We start from the raw sequence: 14888 nt of genomic DNA, 5'->3' as shown, positions 1-14888 counted from the left end.
CCCTGGGAAACCTCATGGACAGAGAGCCTGTTGGGCTATACTCCATGGGGTCACAAAGAGTTGGACACAACTCAGCGACTAAACAATGACAGGGGAGCCTGGGCATGGGAGCCATGTCCAGAGGGGACTTTAGGTTTCAATAAAGGAGGTCATTGCCCCCAGAGCTTTGGTGAGCGGGATGTGCAGGGCCTGTGTACTCACCGTAGTCAGTGTAGCGGGGCCAGCAGAAGTGCCGGAGCCCCCCATAGCTCAGCTGGAAGGAGGGCTCGCTGCGCTTCCTTAGGGCGGCGCCATTCCTCAGGGACAGGGCAGCGTGCTCAGAACACCGGTAGGTGATGAAGCCATACTTCTCGCCTCTGGAAGGAGAGGAAAAGGGGAGCGTGTCACTGGGCCAGCCCGGTGGACACTGTCCAACCACCTGCTACCAGGTGAGGAGCGGGAAAACCATGAGTCATGAGTCCGTGACTCATGACTGCGTCGCATGGCTCCCCGACAGACATGATCATGGTCACTGGGTTGGCAATAAAATACTAACAAGTGCTGGCCACCACCCGTCGCCTCACAGGCTCTTCAGACACCCTGTGACCAGGGACTGTTGTTATCTGTCCCTCTGGGATGAGGAACAGGCTCTTGAGTTTAGGATTTGCCCAAAGACAGGGGGCAGAGCAGGGACTCAAACTCAGACTTCCTGCCTTGAAACCTGAGGCTTTTCATGCTCCTCTCTATTTCCTTCACAATGCCCATTTTTCAGGATCGGCCACACCTACGCTCCATCCTACCACTCCCACACCCTTCAAAGTCAGCCTCAGCTGTCACTTCTTTTTTTTTTTTAATTAAATATTCATTTATTTATTTAGGCTGTGCTGACTCTTCATTGCAGTGCGTGGGATTTCTCTAGTTGTGGCGCTCGGGCTTCTCTTCTTGCAGCACATGGGCTCTGGAGCACACGGGCTCAGTAGTCGTGACATGCGGATTCTCTAGGGTCTCTAGCCATTGGCACACAGGCTTAGTTGCCCCATGGCGTATGGGATCTAAGTTCCTTGACCAGGGACTGAACTCACATCCTCTGCATTGGAAGGTAGATTCTTAACCAGTGGACCACCAGGGAAGTCCCTCAGCCACCACTTCTTTGGCTGTTAACCTGTCCTTCACCTTCCCTAAGATTGCTGGTATTGCATATACATCTCCTCCTTCATGCCTGCCTATTCAGCATTATCTCCCTGCCCTCTGACAATACCACCCAGTACTCAGCTGGGCTCAGGGCACCAGGGTAAGGCACAAGACACTGACCCTCCTTGGCCGTAGTGATTTGTTCAAGCATGAACCTGTCACCCAAAACAGAACCTCAAAGATTCCATGCCATATCTTTGCTGGAACTCCTGCTTCCCTGGGTAGGAGATATGCTCACAGCTCACAGATATGCTCACAACCACTTTGCTAGCATGAGGGAAGCTTGCCTGAGAAGAATGCCAACATGAGGGGAACCTAAAGTCAGATCTACTCTCACCAGTTTCACAATCAAATGAATCCTGATCTATCAGCCTGCTACTCAGACTCCACAAGTACAGCACCATCCTACCACTCAGCACAGGTCTACCGACCTCAAGTGCCTCACAAACATGCAACTGAATTGCATTTCCTGATACCTCCCTGAATCAGGCCAAGGCGGGAACCCTCTGACTCTAAATATCTGAGACTCATGAGTAATTTTTAAATCTTAAGAAATTGAACCATCTCCTTAGAGATTAATTTTCTTGCTTTGTTTTTAACATGTTCCCTCATGTGATATCCCAAACACTGCACACAACATAAAATAGTTTGTGTCATGACTTTTTCAAACAAATTATGACAAAAATACACACCATAAAACTTACCATCTTTATTATTTTTCAGTGTATGGTTCAGTTGTGTTAAGAACATGCGTGCATGCTAAGTCACTTCAGTCTTTGCGACGCTATGGACTATAGCCTACCAGGCTCCTCTGTTCATGGGATTTTCCAGGCAAGAATACTGGTTGCCTACTCCAGGGGATCTTCCTGACCCAGGGTTTGAACTCATGTCTCTTACATCTCCTCCTGCACTGGCAGGTGGATTCTTTACCACTAGTGCCACATTGTGTTAACTTACACTGTTGTAAGATGGATCTCTAGAAATGTTTCATCTTGCAAAACTGAAACTGTGTACCCATTAAACAACAACCCCCTATACCCTCTTCTCCCAGCCCCTGGCCACCACCATTCTACTTTCCATGTCTATGAGTTTAACTTCTTTAGATCCCTCATGTAAGTGGAATCACACAGTATGTGTCTTCTTGTGACTGGCTTATTCCACCCAGTATAATGTCCTCAAGGTTCATCTATGTAGTAGCATGTGACAGGATTGATTCCCATCCTTCTTAAGACTAATATTCCACGGCATACATATTTATCTTGCTTATCCATTCTTCTTGAGTTGTTGTCAACTCTTGGATATTGTGAATAACAGTGCTATGAACATGTATGTGCAAATATCTCTTTAAGATCTCGCTTTCAATTTTTCTGATTATATACCCAAAAGAGGAATTGCTGGGTCAAATGGTCAAATTCTATGTTTAATTTTATGAGGAACCCCCATACTATTTTGCACAATGGTTGCACCTTTTATTGGCTTGTTTGGGTTTTCCATAACATCAGTTGGAAAAAACCCGAATGAACTTCTTGGCCAACCCACTACATTCTGACCCACAGCGCACAAGGATTCCAGTCTCTCCACATCGTCACTTGTTAGTTTTCTATAGCCATCGTAAGGGATATGAGATGTGTAATGATTCTTATGTAGAAACTATTTTCTCACTGAAGTTTTTAAAAGTCATTAATAAATTAGAATTTTAAAACCTTAATAACTTAGTTTGCAAGTAATAACAGGAGATACTTCAGAATTATTTCAAATCTGACGAAGTTTTGACACCTAAGTTGTGCATTTATATGCAACCTATTCTTGCAGATCTCCCGAGAGATGAAACACTGCTTCCCGGGTGAGTGGGACACAGGGCTGCAGCTGTAGAGGAATGGAGGGATGAAGTAACATGGGGTTTGCAGCCAAGAGTGCAATGGAAGCATGCCTTCAACCACCATGGGCTTTTGGCAGCCCCATACCAGCTCTAGGATGGAAAACCAGAAGTGGACACATGGGCTGCAGATCTGGCTCTGCCACTAACTAGCTGCTCAGTTAACTTATCTGAGCCACCCAGAAAGGAAAGGCTGCATATGTCATACGCAAGTTGGAAAACTGAAGTAAGACAACGCACAAAAGTTGCCTCGCACTTTAGCAGAGTATCAGTACATGTTTGTGGTGATTCCTGGGCCGCACAATTGTTACAGGTCCTCCCTTCTCCTGTACCTGATGGTAGGTTTGTCCTGGAAGTCCTCCTGGGCATCTCCAATGTGGTGAGCCCTGAATTGGGACCTCTGCACACCCTTGCTGCCCTCCTCTGTGAGAGCCTGACTCACCTCTTGCTTCTCGTGAGCACCTGGCACTCCACAATCTCGCCAAACACTTCAAAGCGCCTCTTCAGTTCACGCGAGCTCATGTCACTGGAGAGATTTCGAATGTACACCACGCGGCCTTCACCCTGCCGGAGGGCGACACAGAGGGACCTATCATTCGGGTTGCCCCCTAGATGGCAGGCTCCCACAGACTCCTCGTCCCCAGTCCATGTCACCTGGCTGAGCAAGCGACTCCAGCTGGGACTGGAGTCAGAGATAGGACCATGACAGTCACTATCCCAGAGGACCTGCCTTACGGGAGGAGGGGGCTGTTAAGCATCGGATGGGAGGTGGCCCGAAAGGAAGCGACTGTGTACTTGAAGGGAATGAACAGAGACTGGGCGGAGACAGGAGAGGGAGTCACCACTACTACTGTAACTGCACCCTGAATAGCTTCTGTATCTGTTTGGAGTCTGACTTCTGGTATTGGGGGAGGTGCTAAGGATGCTAAAGGGCGAGCACTGGCAGCCAGGTTGCTACAGGTCAGAGGGGACAGGGGCATAAGGATGTGGAGCCACCATTACCTTTGGTTTTGCCAGGGTGCTATGTAGACACTTGTCACCTTTAGGTGCCAGGCCCTTAGACCCGCCCATCAGAGGGGGTGCATCGGGGAAGCCTGGTTGGGACCTCCCCCGCCTCCCACCACCATCTAGTGACTGGATCCAGTTAAAGGTATGGCCATCAGAAGAGTGGCTTTGATTTGCTGGAGAAACTCCAGCTGTGCTCCTGATGGGCAAGACCACCAGGGTCTGGTCTAGACAGGCTTTCTCTGGAACAGGTTAAGGCCAGCGATTCTCCAGCCATGCCCTCCTGCACCTCAGAGGGCAGCGGTCCAGAGAGGGCACTGCTGTACAGTCTCAGACACCAGGTATGTTCCCCAGGGTGGCCCAGTTCAGCTCCGTGTAAGAATGCAACCACCCCCTGCCCCCTTCCCACCCCCGCCTCCTCCAGCACCTTGAACTCACAGGCCCTTTCCCGCTTCTGCACCCCCCCACCCCCTCCGCTGTCCTCTTGAACCTTTGCTTGGATGGCTTCTTCCATCCCTTGGGGCCTAGCTCTCTGAAGATGCCCTTTCCAGACAACCATGTAAATAAATCCTCCCCACAAGTCAAAACATGATTTGTTTCAAACATCTTAGTCGTGGCGTGATTAATTTCACAGTGCACCTCCCAATCTGTAATGACAGTATTTATTGCTTTGCTTATGAGTCTGTCATCTCTCTCTCCCTTCTGGCCCAACCATAGGAGTGGAGACCTTGTTTGTCTCATTCGCTGTTGCCATCCAGCACCTAGAACAGGGCCAGGCACGCCACAACTGCTGAATGGTCACACAAGGATCCCAGAAGATGCTCCATGTGGTTTTAAGTACCTGCTTGCAGACAGCTGTGTGTACACACCTCCGGGGTATGCATACCTCGAGCATGCCCTGCCCTGAAGCACCATGCTGTCGGGGGTGGGGTGTGGGGGTGGTGGGGTGGGGGATGGAAATCCAGTGAGAGTCTGTCTGTGCTTCTGTCTTACTTTCCCTTCCCTCCTTTCTAATGATATGAGGACACTGACTCCAGCTTCCTAATGACTTTTCCCTGTGTGGTGCTTTGCAACAGGTTTACCAGGCACAGCCTGGGCCTCTGGACTAACTCTGGGGGAGGACTAGAGAGTCGGGCAGGAAGAGACAGGCTCTCTTGGTCCTTTTGCCCAGATCACACCAGGGGACCCTATATACAGATGAGTAAACTGAGGCTCAAGGAAGTTGCTCAAGGTCACACAGAAGTGGAAGCAGCGCTGGCTCTGCTCCCTCATCAGTGCTCAGCCCCTGTGCCCTGTTGAGCTTCTGATACTGAGCCCTGAATCCTCACCAACGGCACACTACCCCACCCCACTCCCAGACCAGTCCACTGGCTGCATTTTGCGCATGCCACCTTTGATGCCCTTTGGTGACCCTTGTGCTTTCGTAAATGAGAGAAATACAACTATCTCCTGCAGGCCAGATGACCTCAGAGCACTTCGGGTCTCTGAAGCCCCCACACTTCCTGATGCCCCTGCTTGTCCCCACTCACTCCGGGCTCTGGGGCCCCAAGTCACTTACAATGGCCTTTTCCCGCTGCTTCCTGGCATGCCGGACGCTTGGCGTTCCGTCTGAACACGACCCTCTGCTCTCACATCTGTCAGTGAACAAGCAAAGCAGACTCACTCACTCTTAGCAGGGACCACAGTGGGGCGGGAGGAGGACTTGCTTCAGGAGGCGAGCGATGTTTCTTCAGCTTTGTTAGGACTTGTTCATTAGTGAAGGTAGAACTCGGAGAGGGAGCCCAGCTCTCCGCCTCAGCGGTCACCACCCAGGGCCGCATGTGGGTCTGAACATGTGACTGACACATGCCTTCTACGTTGCTAACCATAATCCCTGTGAACCTTTCTATGCTGTTGGGGGTGGAAAGGCCCTTTCGCTTCATTATGATAGTTGACCTGATGAAAAAATATCCTCTGAGGTCTCATGCTTCCCCATTTTTCAGATGAAAATCTTAAGGCTCAGGTTCAAGATGAAATTTGCCCCGAAGCTAAGAAGTGGGAAAGCCAAAGCTAGTAGGAGGTCTGCTGATTCTAGACCCTCCATTTGTGCTCCCCCTCCATTTGTGCTGTCTGGCCAGGCAGCAACCTCGGCCATCACAGCCCCTGCACCCCAGGCAGCCAGTGGGCTACTCAGCTGGAGAAGCTCCTGGGTGCCACACGCCTGCGCCCTCCCAGGCACCTGTCTGCACAATGCCCTCTCTTCCCAGTGGCCAGGCAGCTGGAGGGGAAGGAGCACAGCATGTGAGGGGGGTTGAGTGCCGACTCTGCCACACACCGTTTGCATCCTTGGGAACACAGCAGAGAATGAGAGAGAGCAGGGGCTCCAGAGTCAGGTAGCATTCCAATGCTGATTCTACTACCTCTCTGCTGGTGACCCGGGACCAGCTACTTAAGCCAGTTCTTCATCTGTAAACTAAGGAGAATCAATTGTATTTGCCTTCTCAGCCATTTGGGAGATTCAAATCAGAACATATGTGTACATGCTTAGCTCAGGAATAGCTCAGTACTGGCTGGCTATATTTTTCTATTGAAACTCTTTGAGCCTCAGTTTCCTCATCTATAAAATGGGTATGAAAAGCACTTGAGCTTCCCTCAAGTGCCTCTGTGAAGCTCAAAGAGGGTAATAGAAAGGGATGTGACTTGCAAACTTTAAGTGCTATATAATAAGAGTATCATTTTCCACTTGCAGCAGCATTGGAAGTCTTCCCCCATGAAGAGCTCAGAGTGACTTGAAGGTGCTGTAGGGCTTGTTAAACCAGCTCAAAGCCTTCCTGTTGATTATGTTTGGTAGCAGAAGCACAAGTAGAGAAATGCTGGTCTGGAGAAGGCTGAAGACTAGTTTATCCAATTGACTAGCCATCAAGCTCTGCCAGGCAGCTGAGTAAGAACCAAGTTAACCAATTAACTTTCTCCAGCGAAAGCCAGCCTGAACTTAGCCCAAAAGTGAGAAAGAGGAAAAGGAGAATCCAAGGCGGTTGAGAGAGGCCCCTGACTCGTGTGCCAAGCCCATGGGTAAAGGGCCTGAACAGGTCAGGAGGGGAAGGAAGCCAAGAAGCTCCAGCTCTGGCCTTGGGGAATGTGCTTCAACAGGAGAAGAACCTTAGTAGCTTCTGAACAGATGCTGCAGAAGAAACCAGCTAATGTGAACAACAGGCAGACTAGCTCACAGCGACCCTCTGGGGAAAGAAGAACAGAGCTGGAAGTGGGGTTTGGAGAGGTCTGACAGAAGATGTCTCTGACTAACTGTTCTGGCTTATTACATAGACAGGCTTTTAGAGAAATTGTTCAAGATGAGTTCATTTTAAATAACAATTCAGGGCTTTGGCACAATAGTGTCTGGCGGATCCAGAAGTCCCCTAAAATCCAATGCCCAGTGAGTTGTCTGCGTACATTTTAATGGGGAAAGGAAGCTTTGTTTTCAACAGATTTTCAGTTAAGAGCCACCGGTAGAGATAAGAAAATATAAAGAGGAATTTTTCTAAGGTTATCTTCCTACTACCTGAATTCTGTTTCTCGGAGTATAGCACTCTAGCAATGTCATCGTTACCCCGGAACTTGTTAGAAATGAAAATCTCCACCCCCACCCCCAACCTACAAAACCTGAGGCTTAGGAGGCGGGGCCCAGCCACCAGCTTGGTAAGGAGGCCTCTCCCGGATTCTGCTTGCTGCACTGCTCTGAACCCAGGAGCGCCATCTGGTGGTCACTCAGGTGCATCTCGGGCAGAGGGTTTGGGACTTGCACCCACGCTCCTGCGGCCTCCCCTCTGAAGAGCCAGGTCCTGCTGTCATCAGGGAAGAGAAGCAACCTGTCTTCACCAAAAGATGCCAGACTTCCATTCTTTCTGCCCAGCTCCCCACAGAATTCTGGAACGGCTCCTTCTACAGTCCGGTTCAGTGAGCAAAGACGGTATGAGGAAACGCTCATGACACGTCATCCTGGTGTGAAAGAAAAAGAGCTCTCCCACCGGGTGACTGACTGCTGGAAGCCTGCACAACTCCGCAGCCCCGAGAAACGGGAATAAACCTTATCTCTGCTTTAAATCCGGGTTTTGGGGGGTTTTTTAGAACACAAATTAGAATTATGCTAATCTTTGTTTTACAAGTAAATTCACATAAGTATTACACTGTGTACATGTGTTGACCCTTGAACAACACAGGTTTGAACTCTGAGAGGCCACCAACACTGGGGTTTTCTTCAGTAGTAATACCACACTGTCAGAAGTCGCTGAATCTGCAGATACGGAGTTATCTCAGATGAGGAGCGCCGACTATAAGTTACACACAATTTTTGACTGTGTGGAGGATTGCTGTCCCTAACCCTCACCTTATTCAAAGGTCAACTGTATATATTTACACAAAAACCTACCCACTTTACAAATATAAAAGCAGAAACAGATGAATAAGGTCACAAAAAGCCAGAAAGTGTGTTTTCTTCCTCCCTCGAGGCCAGGAGATCTGGACCACTCCTCACTGGACCACTGGACCACACAGCAGGCTTCACTTGGCTTCAGGACTTGCCCATAACGCCCCAAGGAGTCCACCTCCAGGGCTTCTGACCAGGACACAGGCCACACAGGAAGCTGCGGCCCTGGTCTCAGGGCTCCTCTCTCCCCTGACACCTCAGAACTGGGGGTGCTCAGCTGCCCACCATCCATCCTGAGGCCACCCACCCATCCATACCTGAAGGTCCTCCGTGTGGCTGGTGACCGGGAGCGGCAGGATGAGGAGCCAGAGCTGGAGCGGCTGCGGGAACAGAGCCGCCGACTGGCCTTGCTGGGTGGGCTCTGGTAGGGGCAGTGGTCAGAGCGAGGGGGGCTGACCCCTGAGTCCTCTCCTTCATCGTCGTCCTCCTCCTCGTCTTCCTCCTCCAGGAGGAAGGTGCTCTCGCCACTGCTGCTGCTGCTGTCCTCAAAGACTGTGTCATACTCGGGGCTCTTGCAGGAGGCCAGGTCTTCCTCCTCCAAGGCTGTCTCTAGGAGCCCAAAGTGCTTGGTGAGGCTGGCACGGATCTCGTGGTCTCTGAGCAGTGTGCTGTCCTTGCTGGGGGCATCAACATTACAGCTTCCATCTTCCTCCCTGCCAGAGGCCTGGGCCTCAGCCCGTGGGGCCCCTTGCTGGGGCCAGTCCTTCAGGTGGGCCCCAGACGGCTCCCAGGACCTCAGCACCTTCCTCTGCAGGGCGCCGTCTGGCTTGAGCACCTGGCAGTAGTCATGGTCGCCGAAGGAACAGGAGAAGGGGCGCTTCTGACCAGCCTGGGAGGCTGACTGGGCTGGGGTATGCCGCAGGTGGGACAGGAGCTCGCTCCTCTCTGGGTGCTTCTTTGGCAGCTTGTGGACAGCCTCGGTGGTGGCCCCAAGCTGGGGACCCTCCGAGGTGGGAGCTCTGTCTTTGCCTGGGCTGTGCTTGATGTCTGGCTTGAAGGGGTCTTCCTCTGCGGGCTTGTAGGGAGGCGTGGTGGGCGGAGTGAGTCCTACCCAAGCAAGAGGAACACCGTGAGACAGATTTCTCCAAGGAGCACGGAAACCCTCGTTTGGGATGGCAAAGAAATAGCATGCATGTCACCACTCCCCAGACCCACTGGATGGCAGGCATTGCTAATCGATCACTGCGCTGCTGACTGAGCCTGGACGTAGCCTGGGACTCCATCTCATACAGTCCGTCAACAGTTTTTCAGAGCTGGCATGTGATGAAATCCATTTGCCATCCCTTCTGTAGCCTTGCAGAAGCCTCCAAGTTATCTGAGATCTCTCTTCCTGCTCCACATTCCATCATTCCACAAGCCCTCCCAACTGGTCATCCCAAATACCTCTGAAGTCTCCCAGGGTACAGAGGTGGCAGGCACCACAGGCAAAAACCTCCCATCTGGATTTGACCACCACAGTGACCTTAGGTGGTCCTGCAACTGACCTTAGCCTTCACCCTCCCCCAGGTACCAGAGGGAACTTGCCAAAATGCCAGTGATCTCTTCCTTTCTGGGGCTCCTGGAGCCTTGAGGATCTACATGAAACCCTTCAGCCTGACATTCCTCTCAGCCTTTGATATTTGCTCTTGCCTAACCCCCCAGTTCTCCCCACAGCACTGCCATGTGGCCGGTCTCCCCCGATGTACCTGTACTTCCACTTCTCTGAGCCTTTTTGCTCATGCCGATTCTGCTGCCAAGAATACCCTTCTCTTTTGTTTTTGTCCCTCAACTTCTACTACCCTGCAAACGTAGCTGAAATGCCTGCTGCTCTGGCTACCCATGCATCTTCTCAGGCCACATCCTGCCCCTCCCCATACTGTCCCTTCCTCTATGCTCCCAGAGCTCTTGAAAGGTCTTTGGAACAAGCACGTGTCAAACAGTACTTGTCATGATGTGAGTCTGTTTCCCACATAGGACTGCGGGCTGCTTCAGGGGAAGACATGCATCTCTTTTTTTTTTTTTAAATCAGGTCATGTGCCAACTGTCAGCAGCCGAACAGCTGAGCCTGGGTTCTGACTTTCCTTATAAACTCTCTCAATGGGAATCTCAAGATCCAGCGTAGCCTGTGCAGTGGTGGCAAGGAGGGCTTGTTGGGGTACCCCCTTACTGCCTGAAGTGCTTCCTCCCCAAGGGCACCTCCCCATTGAGCCCCTAGCTTACCTGCTGTGCCACAGAGCTCCACCGTCAAGGTCTGCTCGAAGGTCTTCTTGCCAAAAGGAGGGTCACTGGTGGGGCTGGAGGACAGGAAGGAAAGATGCCAGTCAGTAGCAGATTCCACCTCCCCGAGCATGCCAGGAGGGCAAGGGGACACTGTGACAGATCCTGCTTCTGCGCCCCATGAAAGTGAGGCCTGAGGAGAATTTGCAGGAGAATCCCCATCCTGGCTGTTAGAGGAATTCAGAGCTATACAGCTTTTAGGAGACGTGGGAGAGATCTGAGGGAGTTGGAGACAGGACAATCATTGTCAACCTCCTTATTTTACAATGAAACAGCTGAGGCCCAGAGAGGAGAAGACACTTGCCCAAAGCCACACAGCACTGTCAGCTTTTCCCCATGAAATTCTCCATCTCTTAGGCCTGCAGAGACCAGCTTCTAAAAACCAAACTGCCTACCAAGGAAACCCAGCTCCTGAGAACCCTACATGGTAAAGAGGGCAGGGGTGTGGGGACAGGATCAGGCTCAGTGGCCAATGAGTCACCCTACACCCAACCAGATAAGGTCTCATGAAGTAATAAGCCAACAATTTCCAGAAATCTACCTTTGCGACAAGGCCAGCATGAGGCACCTGGGAGAGTCTGAAAAGAAGACAAAACAGAAAAATAAGATTTTTCAACATGGCATTGCTAGAGAGGATGTTTCCCTCTGAACTGCATTGGTACCAAGCACAGCTTCTTTCAGGCATGTGACCCAAAAGCCTCTGCCATCTTTAGGGACGAGTAGGAACAGCTCAAAACCTTCATTCCCCTAGACTCAGCGACATTTATAGCTGGCGGAGGTGTGGCTTTTGCAGCGTTGATGGGTTCTAGGGCAACCCCTTATGGCCCATCAGTATAGCGCGTGTGGTGAAGCATTCCCACTTCTAAGGCCAGCATCTGTGGGCTCAGCCCCAAAGAGATGCAGGACTAACTAGTTGACTAACCATTAGACACCTATGTGCCTTTGTTTCCATGACTTAAAACAGGAATTACAATAGCACCCACCACATAGGTTTCCTATGAGGATCAATGGGGATAATCTGTATTAAGTCATAAACCAAGCCTGACAGAGCAAGTGTAAAATAGATGACTACTGTATTATTATCCCCACTTGTGTTACCATTTAAAATTCAACCTCACTGTGGAGCTGAATTTAGAGACTCACACCATCCATCACATTGTTACCCAGGAAGTCTTCTTTAGAGGACTTATCGCAATTTGTAATTACTTTCCTTTCTTGCTCACTTTATGATTGCCCATCTCCCCCACTGATACACAAGCCCCAAGAATGCAGGCATCTTGCTCCTTGTTCATTAAGGACGCCTGGCCCATGCATGATGAGAAACTCAGAGATGCTCAGGTGATTCCTGAAGGTCTGCCCAGCTAAGCCCATTATACAGGAAGGGAAGCTGAGAGCCAGAGAGGGAGAGGGGTTTGCCCAACCTGGGGCTCCTGGCTCCAGTGCAGTGGGGTCAGCCACACCTCAGCCCCGCCCCCTCTCGGACCACCGACTCCGACTACCTCTGGAAGACAGCCTCGGGCAACTGGGGTCCTCGTCCGTGTCCCCACACCCGCTCTCACAGGGGCTCTCCAGAGCTGGGATCTGGGGTCCCCGCAGGAGCGGCTGGTCTTGGCCACTGTCCTCATCTGTGGGGCTGTCAGGCTCTCCCTCCACATCACAGGCTTCGGGGGCCAAGCGCGAGGGCAGAGGCCCCTGGGGATCTGCAGGGACCATGGGCTCATCCGTGAACGTCAGCCAGGGGCCAAGCTCAGGGTTCAGTCTCCTGGAACGTCGCACAGGGCACACGGAGCTCTCTGGCTTCCTCCCCAGCTTGGTCCATGGCAGGCCGCGCCCTGGCCTTTTCCGGCCCCATTCCTCCTCGTCCTCTTCCTCTTTTTCTTCTTCCTCCTCCTCTTCTTCCTCCTCCTCCTCCTCCGGCTGCAGCCTGGCCGACCGGCTGACATGCCCTTTCACCTGCAGCCGCAGCGGGCGCAGGCTGGGTCTGGGCCCCGAACTCTTGGGTGAAGGTGAGACCCTCACCTCCTCCACGGGACCCGGGTGGCTGGCGGAGGCCTGACTGTCCTTGGGCCGGGGCCGGGGCGTGAGGGAGGCGTAGACAGGTGTGGCCAGACGGTAGGGTTTGCTGACATCGCAGAGGACATCTTGAGCCAGAAGTTCCCTCAGGATGGAGAACTCGGTCCAGGTGGCTTTGGAAGGGTGCTGGGACCGAGGCCGGGGTCTGACCTGCTTGGAGGGACTGCTGCTGGGCTGTGGAGCTGGCTCTGGGGCCTGTGTGGGCAGCTTCCTCTGTGGGAGGCAGTAGGTGTGCATGTAGCGGATGAGCTGCACCATGGCCTGCATGTCCTCCTGGGAAACCTGGGCGCTGGGGTCTGTCCTGCCCAGCGCTGGTGAGTCCCCGGGGGAGGCTGAAGCCAGCTGGGGGCTTGGGCAGTCCTCGCCCGCCTCCTCATCCTCCTTGATGGGGAGCCAGGGACTCAGGGATGGTGGTGGCTGCAGGCCTCTATCCGGGGAGAGGGCTTTAGCCCGAGGGCAGGCCGGTGCCGAGGTGAGGTGCTTGTGTAGCTCCGTGCAGCTCCGGCTCTGAGAGTGCAGAGTGGGGCCCTTCCTGTCTTGGGGGCCATCCATCTGGAGAGGGGAAAGAGGCCAGAGTGAGGAGGGAGACCCGCACGGCTTCTCCCCGCTGCCCACACCTGCACCACTGGCCAGGCACAGCCTGTCTCTCCAGGATGATCACGCCGGGTTTCATTGCTCAACCCCCAGCTTCCAGCACAGAACCGCACTTGGCATCACTCAGGGGATGAGGATGAAGGAACGGCCAGCCTCCTAACAGGGACCCCAGCTATGGACCCCGCCCTTTCCAGGTTTACCGCCAAAGCCCTGTTCTGACTACCTTGCTCCCCTGCGCGGAGCCCTCAGTGACAGCGCCAAGAAGTACATTAGTGGCTGCCTGGGGCTGGGTGTGGGAACAGGGACTGACTGTAAATAGAGACACTGGGGATCTTCCTGGGAGGATGGAAATGTTCTAAAACTGGGTTGTGGTCATGGCTGCACAACTCTAAGTTTATTAAAAATCACTGAATCATACTTTTAAAACAGGTGCCTTTTATGGTATGTAAGTGGCACCTTCATAAAGCTCTTTAAAAGAAAAAAAAAATTCAGTAGCTTTCCAGTGCCCGTGTAGTAAAGGGGAAGCCCCTGGTCAGGGGTCCTCTGCAACGTGGCCCCAGCCAACAGCCCTCCCCAGACTTATCTGCCCTCATTCGTCCACACACGGGCTCCACCCCCAGAGCAACCATCTCTCTGCTGAGGCCAGGCCGGCTGTCCTGCTGTCTCTCATGCCCCATCCCCCGGCAATGCTTCCGAACCTTCCAGAGGGCAGGCTGGCTCACAGAGGGGCTTAGCTGCTGCCTCTGTGACAAAATGGAACATGAGGGATGGCCCTCTCTTTTGGGAGGCCAGCCAGGACAAGTAGGGAGGGGACACAGGGAAAGGGCCCACCCTCCTCCCCCACCTCCGGGCAGACTAGGAGGGGACAGGCCCCCGCACCGGGCCACTATCTGAGAAAGATGCTATCCCGAGTCTGCCTGGAGGGGTGGGGCTGTCCGAAGCAGTCCATGCCAACGGTGTCCGGGAACAAGAGGATGGGGCGCGTGCAGGCTCTGAGTAACAGGAACACTGGGAAGTCACCTTGGAAACCCCTCCTTGGAGGTCTCAGAAGATGGAGCCCAAGAAGGGAAAAGGACTTGCTTCCTTCTGGGTGTTCACGATGGCGCTTTCAGCTCTCTGATGCGCCCCACCCCCAGGAGAAATTCAAACTCCTCCTTGTGGTCCCCACGGTACCAACAAGGATATTATGCTGGGTTCTGTCACCTCATTAGAATAAGCTTCCTGAGGGCAGGCCACAGCCTCCTTGTCCCCACTCTAACTCAACATCTAAGACTGCCTGGAACACTGAAGTAGAGTTGGCTTTTTTAAAAAAATATTTATTTATTTGGCTGCGTTGTGTTGTAGTTGAGACATGTGGGATCTAGTTCCTTGACCAGATTGAATCTGGGTCCCCTGCATTGGGAGCGTGGACTCTTAGCCATTGGATCACCAGGGAAGTCCCTACAGTTGACT

The 14888-nt window shown here is 52.5% G+C and overlaps 1 protein-coding gene across 3 annotated transcripts in view; it reads right to left on the bottom strand.

The window, feature by feature from the left end:
• Window positions 1–14888, bottom strand: part of PPARGC1B (PPARG coactivator 1 beta) — a 117557-nt gene that overhangs the window by 8483 nt on the left and 94186 nt on the right. For all 3 annotated transcript variants that reach the window (XM_061151709.1, XM_061151711.1, XM_061151710.1), the window contains 7 exons: window positions 12269–13394; window positions 11311–11347; window positions 10713–10786; window positions 8771–9560; window positions 5610–5685; window positions 3489–3610; window positions 202–356 (listed from right to left, as the gene is read on the bottom strand). In XM_061151709.1, the coding sequence (XP_061007692.1) occupies window positions 202–356; window positions 3489–3610; window positions 5610–5685; window positions 8771–9560; window positions 10713–10786; window positions 11311–11347; window positions 12269–13394 (2380 nt within the window). The remainder of the gene's footprint in view (window positions 1–201; window positions 357–3488; window positions 3611–5609; window positions 5686–8770; window positions 9561–10712; window positions 10787–11310; window positions 11348–12268; window positions 13395–14888) is intronic.

This window comes from Dama dama, chromosome 9 (assembly GCF_033118175.1).
Source record: "Dama dama isolate Ldn47 chromosome 9, ASM3311817v1, whole genome shotgun sequence".
NCBI lineage: Eukaryota > Metazoa > Chordata > Mammalia > Artiodactyla > Cervidae > Dama > Dama dama.
Note: the sequence above shows the minus strand (reverse complement) of the source record. Positions and strands in the feature narration are given on the sequence as shown.